The following is an 18,655-nucleotide window of genomic DNA, read 5'->3' on the forward strand; positions in this document are numbered from 1 at the left end:
AAAATTTGAGACTTAATAGCGGTTCGGGTCGATAGTCAATATCGTACCCACTGATTTTTACGACCCATTTGGCCAACCGACCAGAGAGTTCGGGCTTATGCATAACATTCTTTAACGGGTAAGTGGTCACTACACATATGGGGTGACATTGGAAGTATGGTTTTAGCTTTCTAGAGGCACTTAGCAAAGTTAGCGCCATCTTTTCTAGGTGAGGGTACCTAGTTTCGGCCTCACCTAGGATCCTGCTAACATAGTAAATTGGAAATTGCGTACCTTGTTCTTCCCAGACCAGGACTCCAGTTACCGCTATTTCCGATACTGCAAAGTACAAGTATAGTTATTCGTCTATCATCGGCGTGTGAGGAAGTGGTGGGCTCAACAGATATTGCTTGAGTTCCTCCAAAGCCCGTTGGCATTCCGGGGTCCATGAGAAGTTATTATTCTTCTTCAATAGTGTGAAGAAGTGGTGGCTCTTGTCGGTCGACCTCGAGATGAATCACCCCAGGGCGGCAATGCGCCCGGTTAATCTTTGCACGACCCTTACGTTGTCCACAACCGTGATATCTTCGATGGCTTTGATTTTATCGGGGATGATCTCGATACCCCGGTTGGATACCATGAATCCGAGGAATTTACCTGACCCAACTCCAAACGCACATTTCTCCGGGTTTAGTTTCATATTGTATTGCTTCAATATGCTGAAGGTTTCCTGCAAATGTTTTAATGGTCCTCTGCTCGCAGGGACTTAACCAACATATCGTCAATGTAAACTTTCATTGATTTTCCTATTTTTTCCTCAAACATCCAGTTTACTAGGTGTTGGTAAGTGGCACCGATGTTTTTTAATCCGAACGACATCACGTTATAGTAGTATGTGCCATATTTAGTGATGAAGGAGGTTTTTTCCTAATCACCCGTGTCCATCCGTACTTGGTTGTACCCGGAGAAGGCATCGAGAAACTGAGGATCTCGTGGCCGGTCGTGGCATCGATCATACGATCGATGTTGGGCATAGGGAAGGAGTCTTTGGGACATGCCTTATTCAAATCCTTATAGTCTACACACATTCTTAATTTATTCCCTTTTTTAGGGACTACCACTACGTTCGCTAACCAATTCGGGTATTTAACCTCCCGAATGGATCCTATTTTAAGGAGTTTAGATATCTCATCCTTGATGAAATCATGTTTGACCTCGGACTGGGTCTCCTCTTCTACTTGACCGGATGGAACTTCAGATCTAGGCTTACCTTTTGAGTGGTTATCTCCGATGGGATCCCTGTCATGTCAAGGTGGGACCAAGCGAAACAATCTTTATTAGTTATAAGAAATTGAATGAGTTATTTTCCTGAGCTCGGGGCTTAACCCCGTACCCAGGTATACCTTTCGATCGGGCAAATGTTCACTCAATACGACTTGTTCTAGCTCTTCGACCATCGATTTAGTGGCGTCGGAATCATCGGGGGCTATAAACGACATGGTTATCCCGTAATCATCGTCTTCATCAGTCCCATGTTTCTCCAGTTCCATTGAGGCTGGTATCAGTAATTGTTATTTGGTCCCGTCTTTGACCATTTGGTTCGGACCCTTCAATGCTGAGACTATGGATGTTGGGATCACTTCATCGACCGCGAACATTTCCTTGGAGGTCGGTTGTTCCCCAGAAACTATTTTGACTCCGCTGGGTTGTTGGGAATTTCAGCACCTGGTGTAGTGTCGAGGGCACTGCTCCCATGTTGTGGATCTAAGACCTCCCGAACAAAGCGTTGTACTTCATGTCTCCTTCGATCACATAAAACTTAGCTTCCCGTATGGTCCCAACAGTGTTCACCGGTAATGTTATCTCACCCTTAGTGGTTTTACATACCATGTTGAATCCGTTTAGAACTTGGACTGCAGGCACGATTTGATCTTGTAGACCGATCTGCTCCACGACCCTTGATCGGATGATGTTGGCCGAGCTACCTTAGTCAATTAATACACGTTTAACTCAAATTTTATTTACGAGTACAAATATTACTAGTGCATCATTGTGGGGCTGCATGATCCCTTTCGCGTCCTCGTCGTTGAAAGACAAGGTTCATTCTGGTATGTAATCTCAAGTTTATTTCTCCCTCATGACGAACACTTTGGTGCACTTCAACATCGGCCCCTGAGGGACATTGACCCCACCAATAATCATGTTAATGACGTGTTGAGGTTCTTCTTGTTCGATCTATTTGTTAGAATCCCTATTTCTGAAATGACTCTTGGCTCGGTCGCTCAGGAATTCTCGAAGATGCATGTTGTTGAAGAGTCAGGCTACTTCCTAACGAAATTGTCTGCCATCCTCCGTTCTGTGGCTGTGAGTACCGTGATATTTACACATTTGCTTAGGATCCCTTTGGGTTGGATCAGATTGTAGAGGTCGATGGTATTTGGTATCTTTGATGCGTCCGATAGCTGATACAATGGCAGAAGCATCGACGTTAAAGTTATATTCTGATAACCACGGTGCTTCTTTAGGCTCGATGGGACTGTCGAAGCCATTTTTGCTCCTGAGTCCCCGGTTACTCTGACCTCAATCACTTCTCCTTTCATTTCTCGTAGATTCCGCTCGGACCAATTACTTCTTCGATCTCCATTATACGGATGATACTGATCCCTATTCAGTCTCGGTTCACGATCGATGTCTCTCTTGACTCTGTCGATGGTCTGACGGGATAAACGGACCCCGAAGGGACCCCAAGTTAATCATCTTCCACTCTGATTTTCGATTGACACCGGTTATGGACGTCGGCCCAAGTAACGGCCGGATATTCTATCCGATTTTGTTTCAACTGCTATGACGCCACCGAGCTTCGAACATTGAGCCCTTGGGTGTAAGCCTGAATGGCCCAATCATCAATGACTGGTAGAGGTCCATTCGTTCTAATTGATATCGGGACACGAACTCTCTGAGCATTTTGTTATCCTTCTGTTTTACTTTGAAGAGGTATGATTTCCTGGTCTCGACCTTGATGGCCCCGGCGTGTGCTTTTACGAAAGAATCTGCAAGCATAGCAAATGATCAATAGAATTAGGAGGTAAGTTGTGATACCATATCATAGCCCCTTTTGACAGGGTCTCTCCGAACTTTTTCAACAGGACAAACTCGATCTCATCATCCTCCAAATCGTTCCCTTTGATGTCACATGTGTAAGAGGTTACATGCTCATTTGGAACCGCGCTCGGAGGAAAAGGTTTTTGCACGAACTTTTTGGAATCCAGGACTTTCAATATTGGCAGTGCTCCTGGGATTTGGTCTACCCTGGAATTGTAGGTTTCCACCTTTTTATCATTATCTTCGATTTTCTTCTCCTCTAATTCTATCCATTTTGTCAGTTCTTCGAGCATCTTTATGATGTCGGGGTTAGCCCCCGATTTGTTTTCATTTGACCTTTTGTGACCGGTTCATCCCTGCGGGTGACTTCCCGGGGTGGATCAGGTTCAACTCTGCTCGGTGCACGGCTTTGGTTATGTAACTGAGCTATCGCCGCATGTTGAGCCTGCATCATTTCGAAGGTCACCCGCAAACTGATTCCATCTCCTCCAATGTTTTGTGTATTTTGAGTTGCCGATCGAGCTCCACCACGGACGCTATTCTCAGGGTCGGTAGGTAAGTTTGCGTCGATAACCACATGTGAATTGGCATCAATCGGGCCCGCGACCAGAATTCTGATGGGATCAACGAGCGGTATCTCGTCACCGGGCGGTATGTTGTTATTTTCACCGTGATGACCAGACTCATTGTCAACATATAGTGGTGTTGATTGAGAATTCGACATTTTGAGTTTTAACCTGCAATTAGAGACACTTTAAAGAGCAAGTGTAAAGTAGTATGTGTTATGGAAATTTGTATCGAATAACCACTATTATCCTTAGCCCCACGGTAGGGGCCAGACTATTTACCCTCAAAATTAGATAACAATTGAATTTGTAAGTGGTTTTAAGGATACGTGATCTAACTTGATACAAAATGATAAATTAAATTGCAATTAAAGTTAGTGATGGAAAAGTAAATACAAACCATACGAATTGAACGGTCTTAGCCCTAGAGAATTAATCACCCTCGCTCGAGCCAGGTACTTCGATCGATATCAAGATAGAAGAAAATGAAGGTTTAAAGAGAATAGTAAGAACTTAAAGAGAATAATAATGTATTGCTTTGGAATGCGTGTTACAATGTCCCCAATGAATTATCAGACTCCTCTCTATATAGTAGAGGAGTCCTACTTTAGGTAAAAATATATAAAAGGTAAAAATCCCCAAATTAGCTGATTGACGATTCCTTACTGATACGCGCCGAGATTTCCGCCGTAATATCCGTCCGGTTACGGATATTTCGGTCTTCTGATGGTTATGCTAACAATATTTCTTCGAGCTCGATCGGGGCTAAGGTCGACTCCGGGATTACGGACTCAATGTTTTTGAAGGCATGCGTTCTGACCCCGGGTTCTAGATCGGTGGGACTCTGGGTCGATCTTAAGTCTTTGGTTGTCATGTTCCGATCCTATCCTGCCATGTTGTAGGCGAGCTCAATTTCGACCGTATACATTATGACGTATTGTATTTTGCAGGATCTGGACAAGGTACTTATAGCAATGTCACATTCGTCCAGCACGTACGGATACATCAAGGAAACTAAATGATTCATTTGAAATAGGGTATATAAATAAACTTCAATAGTACACTTGTTCAAATTAGTGCTAATAAGGAATAATAAATTTTGCTTTGACTACTTGTGAGAGAAAAAAAGTAAGTCCGAAAAGAAAAGGAAGAGATAAAATTAGTAACGTACTGCAGTTAAGCGTGCATGAAAGAAAACGATAAGAAAGTCAAGATATACAACCACGTCTAATTACGTAGGGTAGTTGAATAAAGGGAAAGCCCTAGCACTAGAAGTCATTCCAAATTAAGGGGGGGCACACAGAAATGGTGTCTTTTGAGCAAGCTGCTACTGGTCAATTGTTAGGTGCCTCCTCTGTCGCCATTGGACCCATTAGCTTCTGCTCTTTTACGACCATGCCAAAACCTAGGCTACCCAAGGGTTTCAAACACTGTCTTAATTCAATAATTAGTCGACCAACATTAAAATTTTCTTATTATTGAGCTCGAGTTTAACTTATATCCTACTAGCAGTGCGATGAACTTTTACGTTAACAATGTAACTTAATCTGCCGTAAAGTATTACCTGTGTCATTTTTCAGCTTACTATAACTTCACTTGATATGTGTTGTTTCTTAAAATCATATTTCAAGTGATTTAATAGTGTAAAAGAAATTACATTGTCGTATAGGTAGTTAGCTCATTAAGCTCTTAATAACTAGGAAATAAGTCATAGAACCTGGTCATTTTCTTTTTGTAGCGATGATGACGCAACAGGACGAAATAACAAAAGAAAATACTACCAATCATTTACTATAAATTGGTATACAACAAAAATGCCCATGGAAATCTAAATCCCAATCATGGAAAATTGATGAAAAATATATAGTAGAAAAAAGAGTGGGAATTAAGAGGCAATGCATGTGATGAATAGCAGCGCAGGTGTCCTAAGTTGGAAACAAAGTATAGAGAGAAAGGTAACAAACACACCACGTGAAAGGTTAGTTGCGAGCTTCAGAAGAATTTTTGGCAGTGAGGTTGGCGACGTTGCCATTTCTGCTCTCACATATATAGCTAGCCATCCACTGATTCTTTCCCTGCCTTTGCCATCCCTACAGCCTGTACCTTTGCTTGTTTTCTGCCATCCTCTCTGCCTCTGTATATAATATACTATATATTTGGTGTATAATTCTTGAGTTTAACTTTTAACTAACAGGTCATTTAAAAAAAAATAAAAAGTAATATTCTATAATATAAGTGTAATTAGTAACATAAAACGTAAGACAGATTACATGCGTCGTGGTGCAGCCAGAAAATTATACTCCACAAAGGATCCGAAAAAAACAAGTAGAATATCACAATATTTGGAATTTAAACATGTGATCTAAAACAACTTTTTTGAATCCCTTTTACTACTGTACTGGAATTTTTTCTTCATATCAAGGGAATATAAAAGAAAATATTTATCCTGCATGCTACAACAAATTAAAAGTAAAAATTATTTTAACTTTTTGTGTATGTAAGTTTAATCCATAAATGAATTATATATGCTTATCTAAGTTGGATAATGAGTGGTTACTAGGGGTGGCAAACGGGCGGATCGAGTAGAATATGGACGGGTCGAAAATGGATAATGTAAAAATCGATAAATTATCCGACCCAACCCGTATTTAATACGGATAGAAAATGGATTAACCGGAGAATAATATGGATATACATGGCTTCTTGAATATGTTCTTGTAAGAATTACTAATCTCTCAAATTTGAGGAATCCCCATTTGAGTTTTTGCAAATGTTAAAGTTAAATTCATTGCTTATCTATTTTTTAAGTGGATAATATAACTCTTATTCATATTATTTGACACATTTTTAAGAAATTCATTATTCAATCCATTTTAAGGGGATAATATGGATGAATAACTATTTTTTTTAAATTCATTTTGCCACTTCTAGTGGTTACTGTCAACAAATTGCAGAGCACCGAACTTCTGTGCACTGCCACTAATAACATCAGTAAAACTTCTTTTCTATTCTTTTTGGATTTCACTTTTGTGGTTGATTTCCACACGCATTAACTACTTGTGCCCAATTGAGGAAGTATATCCGTTCTCTTATGACCAACTGAAGTTCACCAGTGTAAGACTGTTTCAAATTATGAAACAAAAACTTACCATCAATTCCAGGAAGAATTCTTCCACTTGAGAAATTCTAAAATCAATTAAAATTTTCGTAGATGCACCAAGATTCTAAATGGAAATATTAAAATAGCAAAATTATGTATGTTACAAAACAATTTGTTGATTGTCTTGTACTTGGGGTTAGGGTTGTGCATGGATCGGATCGGATCGGATTTAACACATTTCGGATCGAATTTTCAGATTTCGAATTCTAGAAAATGCAATCCGAATCCGATCCGAATTAATAACGGATCAGATCGGATTTTTAAGTTTGGATCGGATCCGATTTTCGGATTTCGGATCGGATTATTATGCCTCAAAGTTGCAAACTCATATGTATATTTTTTTTTTTTGTAAAAGAGGCAGTACAGTAAGAAAAATTTATGTTTATACAATTATGAGAGTATTATGGTACCAATAGAGCTAAATCCATCCATTGTAAAGGTAATAACTTGAAGGAAAATGTAAAGGAAGTACTAATTATCCGAATTAAAGTTTAAAATTTATACATGCCCTAATAATTTCGGATTTCGGATCGGATCGGATTAGATCGTATTAAAATTATACCAATCCGAATCCGATCTGAAATTCAAAATTTTAATAAATACAATTCGAAATCCAATCCAATCCGAAATCCGAAATCCAAAATTGAACGGATCGGTTCGGATTTCGAATATTCTATCCAAATGAAAAGCCCTACTTGGGGTAGCTTGCATTCGATGATAATTTGTTAGAGGACACTATAAACTAAGATCTAAAATTACTATACAGTTGGACTTTCTGGAGCCAACTGGACAATTGGATTCAAAACTCCCAATTGAAAAACACAAAAGTAAAAAGAAAGAAATAAAAAAATAAGGAAAAAAGTTATTTTCAAAATATAAAGTCATTTCACATCATTAAAAGAAGATATATAGCTGGGCAGCATTGGTCCATACCTTTGAAAAAACCCATATAAACTCTTAATCTTTATTTCACTCAGAGTCTCTTTCTCTCCTTCTCCTTCTTTTCTTCCTATTTTATTGGGTTGATTGGTTAATGATGAAAAGCAAGTCCCTTTAATTTGTTGCCTTTTATTTGTTCCTCTGTTTGGTTTCGAGTTTGCCCTTTTCTTTCTTTATCCATATCCACATCTTTCTCTTGTTTTAGCTCAAATTATTTCTGCTATTCTAACAGTTCTATTACAGGCCATAACACTAAGAAGGAAAACTCTGTTTTAGTATTATTCAAAGTTCTGTTAATTGGTTTCTTCTTGAATTCTTCAAATCCTTCTAGAGACCAATTCTGCTTTTGATAAACCAAAGAATTAAGGAGAAGAAATACTATCTATTATTATGAAGCGATTCAGTTTCTCAGATTCTTCTGGCAAATTGCTTTATCCACCAGAAGGTAAATCCTCTGGCAAATTTTTTTTCCCAAATTCATGCAAAATCTCTCAAAAACGAGGAACTTTTTGAGTTGAACTTCTATACATAGAAAGTGAAACATAATTTCACACTATAATTGACCAGCTCACCTAAATGATACTACAGTTAACCGTACATGAAAAGTTAGGATAAAAACATGAAAAATAAGATATGTTACTTGCTAGACACAATATATTAAAATACACCGATGGTATAAAAATTCATTATGCTATCGGTGTAAATAAGTTAATTGTTTTTTTACTTAAACTCCTTTTTTTTTGTCGGTAAGAGAGTAGAGACTATATGATGAACTTCCAATAGTTTTAATTTTTCTTTCTTTTCTGTATTATATTGCAGAGAAAAATACAGAGAATTTGGCATATAGCACAGATTTTCAGGCAATGTTGGATGGATTGGAAGATGAAGATGGGATAGAAGAGAGTGGATGTGTAACAGGGAAGAAAAGGAGGCTAAGAGTGGATCAAGTTCAAGCACTGGAGAAAATATTTGAAGTTGATAACAAGCTTGACCCTGAAAGGAAAGTGAAAATTGCACAAGAATTAGGGCTGCAACCAAGACAAGTAGCAATTTGGTTCCAAAATCGACGTGCCCGTTGGAAGACTAAACAATTAGAAAGGGATTATAATATTCTCAAAGCCAATTATGAAGCTCTTCAGCTCAATTATACCAAAGTTGAACAAGAGAAAGAAGGCTTGATTAATCAGGTAAATTAACCATTTAAAATCATCTACATTTCTTGATCTAATAGTGTAAAGCCGATGCACCTGTTTTGTTGAAAGGGCAGCCCGGTGCACTAAGCTTCTGCTATGCACCGGGCCACAAGGGTTTATCGTATGCATCTTTACCCTGTATTTTTGTAAGAGGTTGTTTCCACGGCCCGAACCCTTGATTTCCTGATCACATGTCGGTAACTTTACCAGTTATACCAAGGCTCGCCTTCTTTGTTGAAGATATAATTAAGTAAATAAAATTATAATTTTTAAAGTTTAAATTTTTAGATTAGGCAGTCACATAATTCTGACATAATATACAGAGATCACTGTCACTCGTTATAAAAGAAAAATTCCACTTTTTAGCTTGTTTTTTCACTCTTTGTGGTTGTTCCAAACTTGCAGTTAAAAGGACTAAAAGAGAAGATTGGGGAGGAAAATTCAACTGCATTTCAAAGGCCACAAGAAATTCTTGAATTGAATCCCAGAAACTATGAAGTGAGCAACAAGTTGAATTCAGATTTTGTGGATTCAAAAGATGGTTCATCAGATAGCGATTCAAGTGGAGTGATGAATGAAGAAAATTACAACAACACTCTCAATTATCAGCCATTAATGCCTAAAGTGTCGTCCTATAATGCTTTGGATCACTTGTCATTATCTTCTTCAACTTACACTCAGTTATTGGATCCAAGGGCAAGTTCTACATCATCAATGAGAGGTTATAATCAGCAGCAGCAGCAAGTTGGGAAAATGGAGGAGCAAAATGGTTTTACAACAGAGGATTCTTGCAATATTTACTCTGTTGATCAAGCACCAAATCTTTACTGGTACCTTAGTGACCACAGAAATTAGCTAATTAAGTTAGTAATTTCCTCAATTTTTAAATAACATGTAGTTTAAGTATTTGAACCATCAAGAATCTATTTCTGTTTTTACAACCTTAGTCTAGGCATTTAATTGCAATATAGTTTAGAGATGTTATTTACTTCAGAGAATTAAAAAATAAAAAACAAAGAAGAGAGAAAGCATAAGACTTTCACCCACACCTTAAGTTAATCCGAAATCCTCATTAAGGCAATCTTTAAGTGATTATCAATATTTTTTTATCCTCAACGATCGATATTGTTAAAATCTGAACTTGATTTTGGCTTTAAAACTTGCCAAGGTTGTAAAGTTCCAATTTGCACGTAAGTTTGGGCGATGTAACGGTCTATATTTTTCATGGAATTTTTCATAGAATCAATATTTTGTGTACGTTATCCCAACTAGCTGCTCGTAAGTGTATCAACGCGGGGATAGGATAAGATTATATTAACAAATAACAATGTTATTTCAATGGCGTTGGGCCAATGTGTTTTTATAAAATATAGTAGAAGTTTGTTTTGCATGATCATGTCATGTAGTCACTTTTGGTTGCATAGGCTACGTAGAAGTCATTTGGCACCCATGTGTGAGATGGTGACTTTTACTTGGAATTATAAGCAATAGTGTTTCTGCTTTTGTCACTATCTTCCAGAAACGACTTCACTCCATGCAAATTAATTTTCGTCTGGACATCAGTGAGAAAATTGACTACATGATGTGATCAGATTGTGATAATCATGGAATTATGGAGTTTAGTGGTCAAGTTAAAAAAAGATTAAGGGGTGTAATAATTAATACTTTATTTTTTTCTCGTAAATGAAATATTTTCTCAGGGTCAATTAATTTTGTGGCATATTATAATCCTTTCTAGTTTTGAAGGGGATTCTTGGCGTAACTGTTAAGTTGTTGTCATGTGACCAGGAGGTCACGTGTTCGAATGCAAAAATATAGGGTAATACTACATATGATCTGGTCCTTCACCGACGTGCCCTTTTTATTACAATCCTTTCAAATTTTATGACAAATCTTATGAGAGAACTTTATTTTTAAAATCTTTACGTGATTACTTTTTATTCAAATAGTAATAGGTTATATTGAACCATTTTCTAAAGTGGGAATTCAACCCGAAAGACTAAAGAAGAAAATAAGTAACAGTGTCTAGTGATTGGTGTAATTTTTATTTAACACTATTTTAAAATGGGTTGGTGCATGGCTGTTGGGTGCCTATCAAACTCCATGTGGTGGGTAAGAATTAGACCATGACATGTACAGTCGAGTTGAAAAGCTATAAACCTTATATCAGCTTCTTGCCCTTCAAAAGGTGGATGTTTTTTTCCCCCAAATTAAAAAATGGAGTTATGAAGACTGAACTGAACAATAATGGTCAAACAATCACTTGGACTCTGATTCATACGACAACAAGTCCAGTCCTACAAGTGGGGTTTCTGTAGTGAGTACGCAACTTTACCCCTATCTTGCGAAGATAGAAAGATTGTTTTCGATAGATCCTCGGATCAAGCAAACTACAATCACATTAGTGTTTGAAAGAAATACATAAGAGGAAAGGCCATGAAAAAGAGGTTGTAACAATAGCAAGATTTTGATTCATGTAGTTCAAAAATCTAGTCTCTAAACCACTCTACCGTTCCTTTGAGAAGCAACATGTTTATTGTTCCTTGTTATCACCCAAGTTTATAGTCAAGTAATAACAATGAAAGTCTCCTGCGTAACAGGTTGAGTTTGATTCTATTTTTCCCTTTCTCTTGTTCCTCGAGGTAAGAGAAAGTTTTCTTTAAAGAAAATGTTCCCTTTTTTCTTTCATTTTGAATTTCACTTAAAGATAGATTGGACCATGAAAGGGAAAAAGGAAATGTAGGGAAAACCAGAAGAGTAATTTCCAAAAGGAGAAGGCCTAGAAAGAAGCAACTCTGCTTTAAAGTTAGTGTGTGGTGGTTCTACAGTCCGTGGCCAAAAATCAAAGGGCCCAAACGGCAAAGGCAGTCACTTTCATATGGCTTCCAAATTCAGTGGGAAAAAGACAGGCCAAAAGCGGCGGTCGGTGGTCACTGAAGAAAAGGCCCACACCTCACGACTTTAGCTTCAGTTAACTGTTCACTACTTCTCTTTCTCTTTCAGCTCTGATTTGGACGGAATCCAAATACACATTGGCCCTCCACCTCTCTCACTCGCCTAGTATTTTCGGATATGATCAAGATATTTATAACATTTACTTAACACTAATAAGAGTAAATTACCTTTTCTTTACCACATATTAGAGATATAAGTTGATACAACTCATATCTTCAACAAATTATTTGGTTAATCAAGTTTTTTTTAAATTCTTTATAACATTGTACGTAATCTTAAAGTAATTAAAAGTTAACTACCGTCACACCTCCTTTTTCCGAGGGATAGAGAGTCTTTTCAATTAAAGTGACATTCATCGAAATAAGATTAATTATTTAATTAGAGTCACCATTTGAAATATTTATTATGGTATCCCAAGTCACAGATTTATTTTAAAATTCCAAATCGAGAAATTGACTTTATTTATGATCCGCAAATACGGAAGACCGGGTAAGGAATTATGTTAACCCGGGAGAAGGTGTGAGTCATTCCCAAATCCCAAGTTTTGTGGTTTTAGCACGGTCGCTCAACAATTAATAATTGGCCTAATTATTTGATTTATTACATGTTTAAAATCTTTTATGTGTTGCCGTTCTAATTAATTTTTAATCGCTTTTAGTATTTATAGGATTTATTTGAACAAGTCGCGATGTCGCACTCATTTGTTTTTGTACATATTGCGAATCGCGTCACGTGAAATGCACCCGCGATCTAAACATGTTAATTTTATTATTATTTGTAGTTGAGGTCAAGTCGCATGAAACGCACACTTGAGTTGGGGTTTACATATCGTGACCATGCCACGAGAACAGTACCCATGGTCACGAGGATTTATTTAAACGCGCCTAAAGCAAACTACGATATTTATGAGTGAATATTTTATTAGATTCGAGATTATTGTGCAGGTCTAGAATTATGGGTGTTCATTTGTTGGACAAAGTGTTCATGAATTTCAGAAAATTACGAAAGCACACAAGCTTGTTGAGAGGTATATAATTCGTTTGACAATTAGTTGGGCTTAGTGATCATTTTCATCCATGCATATGAATTTATTTAGTGCTCAAGTGATGGTGTTAAAGGCCTAATTTCAACTGATAAACCACTACGGGTCCTCTGAAAGGTACGAACATAACAGCATTGGGCTTGAATGCTAAAAAATAGTGCACATGACCTTTGCAATAAGGCAGCTAGTCATATTTGAGCCTCAAACCATTCAGAGCTTATTTGACTCTAATGTTATTAGATTCATGACTATCAAATAGAAGCAAACATGAAAATATTGGCAATGTTGACATTGTTCATAAATATGAATCATCATGCATTTAAGATTCGTTTATTGCACTATTGAACCTATTTCAAGCTTTTACACTATTGGCCACCTTTATAATGATAATCATTGTTGATATCATCCCAAATCACAAAATCATACAAATAATAATGAGAATCTGGATTTAATCTAAGAGTGACAGTTGCAGGAAAGCATATTATCAGTGAATACTCGTGCTACATCTGCAAATTCCCTCTCATTAATGCTTTCTTTTTAATTTACTACTTGAAAACTGATAAATTTATCATACGCGGAAATACCACTGTTGTTTCGATCACATCCTTCAGTTAACCAGCTTTAATGAACAAATTGGACAGGCCTTTTGCTAAAGATTTAACTAACAGTGGCCAAATCTATCACCTCTTGTAACAAGCTATGATTTATTGCAAAGCCATAGCTTGTTTACGGCTAAACAAAGGAACATGAATAACACTTGATCATAAACTTTAACACCTTAGCATATTTGGAGGTTCATTTAGAATTAGCAGGGTAAATTGAAGCACAAGAGTACATAAGATACTTGATTAAACATGGATCAACTTATGATAATTCAATTTAGGGATATAAATTCGATCAATCTCATATGTGATGCTTCCAAATATACAAGCAAATTCATTGTCTTATACTAAACAGTTCATCAAGAAATGAAAGTCACATGAGAGTAACAATAGATCTGGATTTCATAAAAGAGAAGAGACACTAAACTTAATTATTCTAGCACACAAAGAGAAATAAGTTCACAAGTGTGTACCTAATACTCAAAAATGAAATGTAGAATAGCCAAATAAAAGCGAATGAAGCTCAGCTATTGATTTCAGCATGGAGCAACAAAGCAGTAGTGATCTCACACCTCCATAGCTCTTAAGAACCCAGAAAGTAAATGACATCTTCACATGATTCACCCTTTTTTTGAAATTTTCTTTTTAGATCTCCATTGAGAGTTTAGAATTTTAAAATTCTACTTTTCAGACGCTTTTCTAAATTTTCAGCTGATAGATGAATGACTGTGGGCGCGTGTGAATTTTTAGAGATGTGTATATGTGAGTGAGAATAGTGTCCAGCCCCTTAAATACAGATTGAAAGCTTCTCTTATGAAAAAAAAATCTGAGAATCATTTCACATGCACCCTCCCTAAAAATAAGGAAAAACAACATATTTTTCCAACCAATTCGGGTTGTTGTCCCTTCTTCAAGTACTATCCTATTATTTACAGCCCATTTTCTTCTGAATTTACCCTTTTCCACCCCCACCCCCCCAAATTTTACCCAATCTTCTTAGCTTATTGCACTTTAATCCTTTTCTAGAAGCTTCCTACATAACTACCTAAGATTCTCAAAATCAATTCCCTATATTGCCTTTCAACACTTTAGTAATTACCCCTCTTTGTTCTTACCTTTTTCAATACCTACTGCCTCTCTAATACTTAATAGAACAAATATCTACCACACAACTAACCAACCAGACTAGACTAATAGTAAATTAACAAATCCAAAACTAAAGCCTGAATCTATTGAATTAATAATTAACTAAACATGCTAATTATACTAATGAGCAATTTAGACTAAGAAAACTCAGACAACATGTAATGCTGAAACCCTAAACTAAAATAAAGAAAACAGAACTTTAATGAACTAAAACGGTGAAGGCATTAGAAAAGGGAAGGATTATACCTATTTGAGTTAATTCGGAATAATGACATTGACCATGGTGAGCTACAACTGAACCCTAGCAAATAAATGCGGATTCTAGTGTGTAAGAGGAATTGCTACATTAGCATTTGGCCGTCGATTTCTCATACGAGCCAATGCTATATGTAGAAATGCTAATTGCGAGCCGAATTTTTGAAAGGAGATGAAGTTTCTTGAAAGCAACTTGGTCGGAAAGATTTTGGTGACCAACAAATGAACTAAAACTAAAATCAAACAACGGATTACCCAAAAACCATTGCTTGATATAAGCTAAAGGCCGTAAACGAACCGGAGAAAGGACTGGGCGATTTTTGGATTTTACTTGATTTCTCAGATCTAAAAATCGACGAATTTGGTGGGGATTTTGGGAAAGATGATGGTAGATTAAAGACGGGGATGAGGTGAGGAGTGTGGGGTATGAATTTGAGGGGGTTTGGAGTGGTGCCGCCGCCGTAGGGCGATTTCCGACGGCGGCTCTGAGAGAGAATGAAAGAGGTGAGAGATGAGAGATGAGGGGAAGCGGAAGTGTTCTCTAGGGTTTGGGGGGAGGGGGAAGATTCGGACAGTTATAAGGAGATGGGGTGGTCAATTCCTAGCCGTCAGATTGACTTAGATGAAGGGCTATGATCCTTTGTGACCAAAACGACACCTTTTGGATTATTAAAATAGGACCGGGTAAATCAAAAGACTGGGTTGGGGATTTTATGACTTTTGGGCCTCACCATGAACTTGTCCATATGAAATTTAAAGACCCAAACAAGCCTATTTCTTTCTTACTTTGATTTTAAGCTATAGCCAAGTTAATTAAAATTTCAAATTAAATCCTAACTCAAATCTAATTTGTAAAATTAAACCTACTTACCTATTTTTTTTAACAATTAACTAATTTAATTAACTAATAATGTATGTAAAGTTACTAATGTATTTTTGTTGTTATTTTCATGTATTAATTCTACAATTAATAAGTGATTAATTCCTAAAAATGCAATTAAAACCTAAAATAATAAGGAATGAAGATTTGAAAGTTTTCTAGTTTTACTATGATTTTAAGATATTAAATATGCACAAAAATGTAACTAAATGCAAACAAACAAATAAATATCATTTCCTAGAAATTCTATAAAAAAAAAAAAAATAACTAGATTTTTATTTTTGGATTTTGTAGGAGTATTCTCGTAGTGCAAAAATTACATGCTCACACTCACAACACTTAGTTAATCACCTGGTGGGGAATTGGTTGAGTTGAGCAGGGACTTCCCAGATGAGAGATCTAGGGTTTAAACTCACTTTCATACCTTTTCGATCAAACTTATCGTACGGGATTTGCCTAGTACAGTTTACCCTCTTGTGTAATTTGCGGACTATTACACAAGAGCGGAGCTTACACTGTGAGCACTCGAAAGGTAACGATCGCTGATTCTTGTTAGAAAAAAATACTTAGTTAATCACATAATACTTCTCCTTTATATAACTCATATGTCCATGCAACCATCACGTAAAAGACTTCTATTTAAGGAGAGATACAGATGTATATATATAGCCATGGATATATCTATGACAAACTCACTCTCACTTACAATATAGAATTTGTGAAAGCGCAATGCACGTGATAAGAATTGTAGCTTAATAAATTAAGCGCTAGTAAACAAGTTAGAGCAGTTAATTGATTAGGAAAAAAAGAGGAATGACTTTTACAAATATTTTATTAGGTTGTGATGAAAAATGATTAATTAGAGCATGTTCGGAATAAAATCAATCTTAGTAGATGTGGCAACTAATGATCCACTTGTATAGATTGGAGCTACCTTGTTAACTATTATTAGAGAGAAAAGAGAAAAAAAATTTGAACTTGTCAATGCACAATTTTTTTTCTCGCTCTACAAATGTTAATATATTGTGTACAAGAAAGAGCAAAATCTTATAAAGTAATATTTATTATTCTCTTTATCAATTAAGAAGCATTCTATAGTCTTTCTCTCCCTTTTTCTCTCGATCCCAATTTTTGCTTTTGACTTACTCCCTTTATTTCAAATTAGATGAGTTACTTTCCTTTGACTTAAAGGATAATCTTATTCATTTCTTAATTTGTTAGGGTTCATGTAACGATCTAACCGGTCGTTTTGAGCATTTACACTTCGTTCGGTAGTTTACGGGCGTGAGTAGCTCTGTATGAGGTATTTTGTCTTATGTGAATCGTCGGTTTTGGTTTTCAGGTTATTCAGGACTGATTTGGAAGAATGATTCTCAACTAGGGAGCTTTAAATTTGAAAGAGTTGACCAAGTTTGAATTTTTAGCATTTGACCTCGGATTGGAATTTTGATGATTTCGTTAGCTCCGTTGGGTGATTTTGGACTTAGGAGCGCGTACGGATTGTGATTTAGAGGTCCATGATTGAATTTGGCTCGAAATGGCGAAAGTTGAAATTTTGGAGAGTTTGACCAGGAGTGGACTTTTTGATATTGGGGTCAGATTCTGATTCAGGAAGTTGGAGCAGGTCCGTAATGTCGATTGTGACTTGTGTGTAAAATTTGAGATCAATTAGACGTGATTTGATAGGTTTCGGCATCGGTTGTGGAAGTTTAAAGTTTCAAAGTTCATTGATTCGAGTTAAGGTGTGATTCATCGTTTCGATGTTGTTATGTATGTTTTGAGGCCTCGAGTAGGTCTATGTTATGTTATGTGACTTGTTGGTATGTTAGGACGGGGTCCCGAGGGGCTCGGGCGCATTTCGAATCGATTTCGGATCATTCCCTTGGAATATTTATTATGGTATCCCAAGTCACCAGTTTATTTTAAAATCCCAAATCGAGGAAATAGACTCTATTTATGGTCCTCGAATATGGAAGACCGAGTAAGGAATTATGTTAATCCAGGAGAAGGTGTGAGGCATTCCCAAATCCCAAGTTCCGTGGTTTTAGTACGGTCACAATAATTATTAATTGGCCTAATTATATAATTTATTACATGTTAAAAACCTTTTATGTGTTGCCGTTCTAATTAATTTTTAATCACTTTATTATTTATAGGATTTATTTGAACAAGTCGCATTGTCGCACTCGTTTGTTTTTGTACATATTGCGAATCGCGTCACGTGAAACGCACCCGCGATCTAAACATGTTAATTTTATTATTATTTGTAGTTGAGGTCAAGTCGCGTGAAACGCGCACTTGAGTTGGGGTTTACATATCGTGACCATGCCACGGGAACAGTACCCATGGTCACGAGGATTTATTTAAACGCGCCTAAAGTAAACTCCGATATTTGTGAGTGAATATTTTATTAGATTCGAGATTATTGTGCAGGTCTAGAATTATGGGTGTTCATTTGTTGGACAAAGTGTTCATGAATTTCAGAAAATTACGAAAGCACACAAGCTTGTTGAGAGGTTTAGAATTCGTTTGACAATTAGTTGGGCTTAGTGATCATTTTCATCCATGCATGTGAATTTATTTAGTGCTCAAGTCATGGTGTTAAAGGCCTAATTTCAACTTATAAACCACTACGGGTCCTCTGAAAGGTACGAACATAACAGCATTGGGCTTGAATGCTAAAAAAATAGTGCACATGACCTTTGCAATAAGGCAGCTAGTCATATTTGAGCCTCAAACCATTCAGAGCTTACTTGACTCTAATGTTATTAGATTCATGACTATCAAATAGAAGCAAACATGAAAATATTGGCAATGTTGACATTCGTTCATAAAT

General features: G+C 36.7%; 1 protein-coding gene across 1 annotated transcript; it reads left to right on the forward strand.

Annotated features, from left to right (window-relative positions):
• Nucleotides 1-7,743: 7,743 nt before the first annotated feature.
• On the forward strand, nt 7,744-9,880 carry LOC107783650 (homeobox-leucine zipper protein ATHB-5). The gene is made up of 3 exons (XM_016604656.2): nt 7,744-8,191; nt 8,566-8,933; nt 9,345-9,880. The coding sequence occupies exons 1-3, from the start codon at nt 8,137-8,139 to the stop codon at nt 9,792-9,794; spliced, it is 873 nt and encodes a 290-aa protein (XP_016460142.1). The 5' UTR covers nt 7,744-8,136; the 3' UTR covers nt 9,795-9,880.
• The last annotated feature ends 8,775 nt before the right edge of the window (nt 9,881-18,655 follow it).

Source organism: Nicotiana tabacum, chromosome 12, assembly GCF_000715075.1.
Source record: "Nicotiana tabacum cultivar K326 chromosome 12, ASM71507v2, whole genome shotgun sequence".
In the NCBI taxonomy this organism is placed as follows: domain Eukaryota; kingdom Viridiplantae; phylum Streptophyta; class Magnoliopsida; order Solanales; family Solanaceae; genus Nicotiana; species Nicotiana tabacum.